The sequence below is a fragment of the Narcine bancroftii genome, chromosome 4 (genome assembly GCF_036971445.1).
Source record: "Narcine bancroftii isolate sNarBan1 chromosome 4, sNarBan1.hap1, whole genome shotgun sequence".
NCBI lineage: Eukaryota > Metazoa > Chordata > Chondrichthyes > Torpediniformes > Narcinidae > Narcine > Narcine bancroftii.
In genome coordinates this window covers 223222438-223229112 of record NC_091472.1, presented here as the reverse complement: position 1 = coordinate 223229112, position 6675 = coordinate 223222438, and the positions used below count along the sequence as shown (strand labels likewise).

The window sequence follows — 6675 nt, the reverse complement described above, 5'->3', positions numbered from 1 at the left end:
GTATCGTTTGACATCTTCCCCTTTTTGTCTCCCATGTGTTCAATAAAGTTACCTTTGATTGTAACACTAAGTTCCAGACTCTTCTCTTTGTGAACCCATCAAACCTGATACTTCTCAATACAACAGATGGGCAGGCGGATGGTATTGGTTCAAAGCATCATCATGGTCAGCTCAGACAGGGCCTACTCCTACTGTACTGTACTGCTCTACATTCTAGGAGTATGTCAACACAATGAGTAGAGCAACATACTGAGGATATGTGACAGCTGTAGCAACAGATTTAAGTTTTCAAGAAAGTAGAGAATGTACAAAAACATAGCTTCTCGTGACCCCCTCCTGTGTATCCTGCACCAAGCATTTGAAATTAATATATTCTCCAAGGCCAACACAATTCACATTATGAGCAATGTTAATTCTTTATTCACCTCTACCAAACCAAATGGTCACTAGGATTGGGGACATACCCTCGATGAGTTGGGCAGCTACTGAAGAGAGCTTCAATGGATTTACAGCAAGTGCCTGAAAGTTTGTCAGCAGGCTGCTGTCTGGTTTTTCACTCTTTTCCCAAGTCTTTCCGTTTATCGATCAGCTCCAGAACACGTTCTGCATTACATTTAGCTTGTTCCAAGAGGAAACAGGCCCTCTGCCGTGTCTGTGAACCAGCAGAAAGAAAGTTAACCCCTAACCTGCAAGGGAATGTGATTGTCCTTTATCTGCACGTACATGGGGTGTTCAAGGCTGAAAGAGAGAGCTGAAATCCGGGCACGCTTTGTATGCCTACAAGATAATGACATTACATATCTACCACAATAATACTAATTTGGGAGGAGTCACGTGATGGAGTAGTGGCCGGACGGTGAACTCCAGCCCTCTCCAGAAAAGTCGGGAAAAACAAAGGAAAACACAAAGGCACAGAAATAAAAGTTACAGAAAAGTGAGTATAAAGGTGGAAAGAAGATGGTGACAAAAAAAAAATCGAAAGCAACGGTAAGAAGAGAGGAAGAGAAGACAAAGGAGGAAAAAGGTGAAGGCCTTACCTGTCCGAAGAGGCCCGCTGCGGAAAGAGAAACCCGCTCCCTCAGGTCGGTAAATAATGGACTACAAAAATGGCTCGCTGAGCCGAGTAAAAGTGCGCAACCGCGCATGCGCGACTCCTCGCGCATGCGCGATGCGAATGAAAAAAAACACACCGACGGGAGGGGGGACCAGCTGGGGAGTCGATCTCCACAGCCGGCAACGACAGCTGCAGAACACCTGCAGCAAGAAGAGACCACAGAAGACAATAGAAACAAGAAAGAAGAGAAGGAAAGGGCACCAAAGAAACAACAGATGGCCAACCCAGAGGAAGAAGAAGAGGAAGAGGAAGAGTACAGTGAAATAGAAGAAGAAAAGAAAGGCAAGATAAAGGATATACTTTCTCTTATTAAAGGATACATGGAGTCATTTAAAGAATGGAAAACACAGGAATTTAAGGATTTAAGAAAAAGAATAAACAACACAGAAGAGAAAATGAATAAAATAGAGATGACCTTAACAGAAATGGGAAAGAAAATGGACAAGATGGAAGAGCGGGCAGTAGCAGCAGAAATGGAGGTAGAAGACTTAAAAAAGAAATTGGAGGAATCTAATAAAAAAACTAAAGAGACACAAGAACTACTAGCTCAAAAAATAGATACAATGGAAAATTATAACAGAAGAAATAACATAAAGATAGTGGGCCTTAAGGAAGATGAAGAAGGCAAGAATATGAGGGAGTTTATAAAAGAGTGGATCCCTAAGACCCTAGGATGTCCAGAACTACAGCAAGAAATGGAAATAGAAAGGGCACATAGAGTATTGGCCTCTAAACCACAACCACAACAAAAACCAAGATCTATTGTAGTAAAATTCCTAAGATATACTACAAGAGAAAAGGTACTGGAGAAGACAATGGAAAAAGTAAGAGAGGGCAACAAACCACTGGAGTATAAAGGGCAAAAAATCTTCATTTATCCAGATATAAGTTTTGAACTCCTAAAGAAGAGAAAAGAGTTCAATACAGCAAAGGCGATTTTATGGAAGAAAGGGTATAAATTTATACTAAAGCATCCAGCGGTATTGAAAATATTTATTCCAGGACAACAAAACAGACTATTCTCGGATCCAGAAGAAGCACGAAAATTTGCAGAACAATTACAAAAATAGACTGAGGGAGGAAGACGGGTAATGAGAGTTAAAAATGATCACGATTGATATGTATGTGGGTAAAGACAAAAATAGACTGAGGGATGAAGACGGGTAATGAGAGTAAAAATGATCACGATTGATATGTATGCGGGTAAAGAGGTATAAGAGTGAATAGAGACAATGTGCATACGTGAATGTATCTGTACTTAGAGGAAAATATAGATAGTATAGACAAGAATTAATAAGGGAAGGTAATGGAATAGAGAGAATAAGGAGGGAATTAAAAGAGTGACCTTTGTGACATGTGAAAAGTGAAATCTTTTCTGGGGGGGCGGGGTGAGGGGAAATAGCGGTCACTGCAAAATCAGTTGACGCTTGCGAGTGGATACGCAAATCCAAATGGAGAGGGGAGATGTGGTTGTCCGACAAGGGATAAAGGACAACTCAGGAGGGGAAGGGGAGATTGGGGATAAATAAGATAGAAATAGGAGAATAAGGAAAATGTTGGATGTTGTAGGAATGTTGTCTTATAAAGAGTTGAAAATAAGAAAACAGAAATGGAAAAGGAGGAAAGGTAATGATGGAAAAACGGAAAGAGAAGATAAACAAAATATAAAAGGGCCATGCTGAACTATATGACTTTAAATATTAATGGAATACATAACCAAATTTAAATGTATTCCATTAGAAAAAATAACATATAGGTTAAGAAATAATATTGAAATATTCGAACAAGTATAGGAGCCTTACATTAAATACAATAGCGAAAACCTACCGGGGACAAACATTACCTAAGTTGATGGAAGGAGAAGGAAAGAAAAGAATGGACTTAGTAGAATTTCTGGTGTATTTTTGTTGAATGACAACATTGTCTGACTGGCTTAATGCAACCTAGATTGTATACCTAAAATGGATGTGGCGGGGGGGTGGGGGGGTGGCTTGGGAGGAGGGGGGGGGTGGAGAAAAAATCACTGTATATGTGTAAAAAAGAAATAGTGTATATCATGGCTAATGTGATTTATGGTGTGAAAAATAAAAATAAAAAAAAAAAATACTAATTTGGAAGCAGCAGATTATGACATGTAACTGTTGTGCACCTTGTATCAAAAACTTGGCATAGTTCCCAAAAGTGCTGGAGAAACAGGCCATTTCGGCCCATAAGTCCGTGCCGCCCAATTTACACCCAATTGACCAACTTCACTGGTATGTTTTGAATGGTGGAAAGAAACCAGAGCCCCCGTGGAAACCCACACAGACATGGGATACAAACTCCTTACAGACATTGCGGGATTTGAACCCCAGTCCAGATCTCTGGTCCTGTTGCACTAATCGCTAGATCAACCATTGCTGGTCTTTTATCAGGTCTTGGTAAGCTGCCTCATGTGGTTTAGTTTGTTTTGGTTGATCTAGTTGTGCTGCACCATGGAGCAGTGCTGAGAGTAAAAATCTCCATCCTCCCCACCCAGCTCACACCTCTGGCCTTGTGACCTCAGCTCACTCAATACCTGGGCAGTGAACTCCTCCTCTTTGATGTCTTTGAGGTTCGTCACGATGTTGTAAAAGGCCCCAAATACTCCCAGCTCCAGTGCTTTGGCAGCAACCTAGAAACAGACAGTCCTCTGAGAAGGGAGCAAAGTAAGATTCATCAAAATGGTCTGAGTGACTAACATTTGTCACTGAGTAACCAACTTCCCACAGTGACCAACAAAATAATACATAGATTGTTCAGCGAGGGAAGGGGGCCATACTCCACCTTGCCCTGGAAAATGGGCCATGTCAGCAGATCAAAGTTTGGAAACAGTGATCAGTATACCTGATGAGATAAGGTTAAAACTGGTCTTTTTTTGGGCTCTGAATTTGTAAAAAGATGTGCTGAAGTTGAGGGGAGGGTGGAGGGAGGAGTTCAGAGGAGGTTCACTAGAATGGTTCTGGGAATGAAAGGGTCATCATATGAGGAATGTTTGACAACTCTTAGCCTGTACTCATTGGAATTTAGGAGAATGAGGGGGAATCTGATTGAAACATTTCAAATGTTGAAAGGCGTGGACAGACTAAATGTAAAAAGGTTGTTTCTCATGATGGGAGAGTCTCAGACAAGAGGGCTCAACTTCAGGATTGAAGGGCATTCGCTTAGGACAGAAAAGCCAAGGAATTACTTCAGCAAGAGGGTGGTAAATCTGTGGAGTTTGTTGCCACAGGCAGTTGTGGAGGCCAGGTCACTGGGTGTATTTAAGACAGAGAATGATAGTTCCTGATTAGCCAGGGCATCAAAGGTTATGGGGAGAAGGCCAGGCAGTGGGGCTGGATGGAACAATGGATCAGCTCATGGTTAAATGGTGCAGCAGAGTCGATGGGCTAAATAGCCTATTTCTGTTCCTCTGGCTTGTGGTCTTTGTACAAAAGAGCTAAATTACGGGAAGGCTAATTGCAACAGAATTAGGCAGGACCTTGGGAAAATAGTTTGAGAGGAGCTGGGGTTAAATCCACATCTGGCATGCAGGAGCCTTTTAAAGGCCAGCTGCTGAGAGTTCAGGACCTACATGTTCCTGTGAGGATAAATGATCATGGTGGCAAGGTTCAGGATCCTTGGGTGACAAGGGATATTGTAAGTTTAGTCCAAAAGAAAACAGAAGCAAATGTAAAATTTAGGGAGCTGAAACTGCCCTAGAGGAATATAAAGGAAGCAGGAATGAGGAGGATTAAAAGGGACCATGAGATGTACATGCCAAGTAGGTTTTAGGAGAATCCAAATGCAAAAGGGTAGCTGAGGAAAGGATAGATTCCTTTCAGGACAAATGAGGGATTCTATGTCTGGAGCCAGAAGAGTGGATGAGGTCCTAAATGAGTAGTTGGTATTCCAATGGATTAATGGGAGGTCGGGGTGGGGGGAGTATGTTGGTACTCTAGTGCACATCAATATTAAGAGGAAGTGTGTGTATTTTGAAACCTGAAGTGGATGAAACCCCGGGGCCTGATGGAATCTATCCCAGGACACTGAGGGAGACAAGAGCGGAGATTGCTGGACCTTGAACAAGATCTTTGTATCCATTTTAGAAACCAGAAAACTGAACTTGTTCAGGTGTCTGCCTACAGTTTTCCATACCTTGATGAAGGGCTCTAGTCTGAAGTGTTGGTTATGAATCTTTATCTTTGTTCTATCATGTACACTGTTTGACTTGCTGAGTTTCCCCAACATAGTGTTTTTTTATTTCAGTCACAATGTCGGCAAATTTTCATGTTTTACTCTGATCTTGTTCCATGTTCAACAACCTCAATAGGAGTCATCCAGGAAATTGTAGGCCAGAGAGCATCAGTGGGAGGGAAATCATAGAAAATTCTTGGGTTGATATAGAACATCAAACGGTACAGCACAGGAACAGGCTCCTCACCCCTCGTGTCTATCAAGAATCAAACCAAAACTCTATTGCTTGCACCTGATCTATGGCCCTTCATATTCCTGTGCACCCTACGAGGGTCCTGAACACTTATTGAATCTGCTTCCACCACTACTTCTGACAGCTCGTTCCACTCTCTGTGTAAAATATTTGCCCCAAATATCTCCCTTCAACTTCCTCCTCTTCACCCTAAATACATGTCTGGTAGTGCATGACGTTCCCTCGCACATTTTGAAAATTCATTCTACGGATATGAGCTTTGCAGATTGAGCCAACATTTAATTTCCCATCCCCAATCATCCTTTAGAAGGCAGAGCCTTCATCAATGGCTGTGCGCACATATCCACTGTGCTGTTCGGGAAGGAATTCTAGGATTTTGTCCCAGCAATGGAGAAGGAAAAGCAATACATTTCCTAGTCAGCATGGTGTGAGGCTTGGAGGGCTCCAAACTTCCAACTTTTGCTGCCCTTATCCTTCCAGCTGTTAGACGTGGTGGGTTTGGGAGGTGCTATCTGAAGAGTCTTGGTGAGTGGTTGCAATCCATCCTGTTGATGATACAAACTGCTGCGATTGTGTGTGGGTGGTGGAGTGAGTGAATGAGTAGATATGGGGGGGCGGGGGGGTGAAAGACGGTCTGTCAAATGGCTGCTGTGTCCTGGATGGTTGAGCTTCTTGAGTGTTGAAGCAACCCTTTTTACAAGTGTTGATGAACCTTGTAAATGGAGGACAAGCTTTGGCGAGGGAGGAAGTGGGTGACACATGGCAGGATTCCCGAGCTGCTTTTGTGTATACACAAACTCCAGTTCAGGTTCTGGTTAATGGTAACACCACAATATTGATATGAGGTTATTCAGTGAAAGTTATGCCATTGAATATCACCATATTCTGGGTTGCCTTTTTAAAAAATATTTTTTTATAATTGACTGATGAAGAAGTGGATGAGCATGTTGCAAATGACATGAAGGTTGGAGGTGTTGTGCATAGTTTCAAAGCTTGTCACGGGTTACAACAGGATGCAGACAGGACACAGAAATGGTGGAAAAGTGGCAGATGGAGTTCAATCTGGAAAAGTGGGAAGTTATTCACTTGGGAAGATTGAACTTGAAGGCAGAGT

The 6675-nt window shown here is 42.3% G+C and overlaps 1 protein-coding gene across 5 annotated transcripts in view; it reads right to left on the bottom strand.

The window, feature by feature from the left end:
- Positions 1–397: 397 nt before the first annotated feature.
- ftcd (formimidoyltransferase cyclodeaminase) overlaps positions 398–6675 on the bottom strand; it is a 50230-nt gene continuing 43952 nt past the window's right edge. Inside the window, exons 13-14 of one of the 5 annotated variants that reach the window (XM_069934048.1) lie at positions 3672–3767; positions 398–652 (exon numbers count right to left, since the gene is read on the bottom strand). In XM_069934048.1, the coding sequence (XP_069790149.1) occupies positions 554–652; positions 3672–3767 (195 nt within the window). In that variant the 3' untranslated portion in view covers positions 398–553. Of the gene's footprint in view, positions 653–3671; positions 3786–6675 lie in introns of those variants that run through there. The other 4 variants (XM_069934049.1, XM_069934051.1, XM_069934050.1 and 1 more) reach the window with 4 other exon arrangements.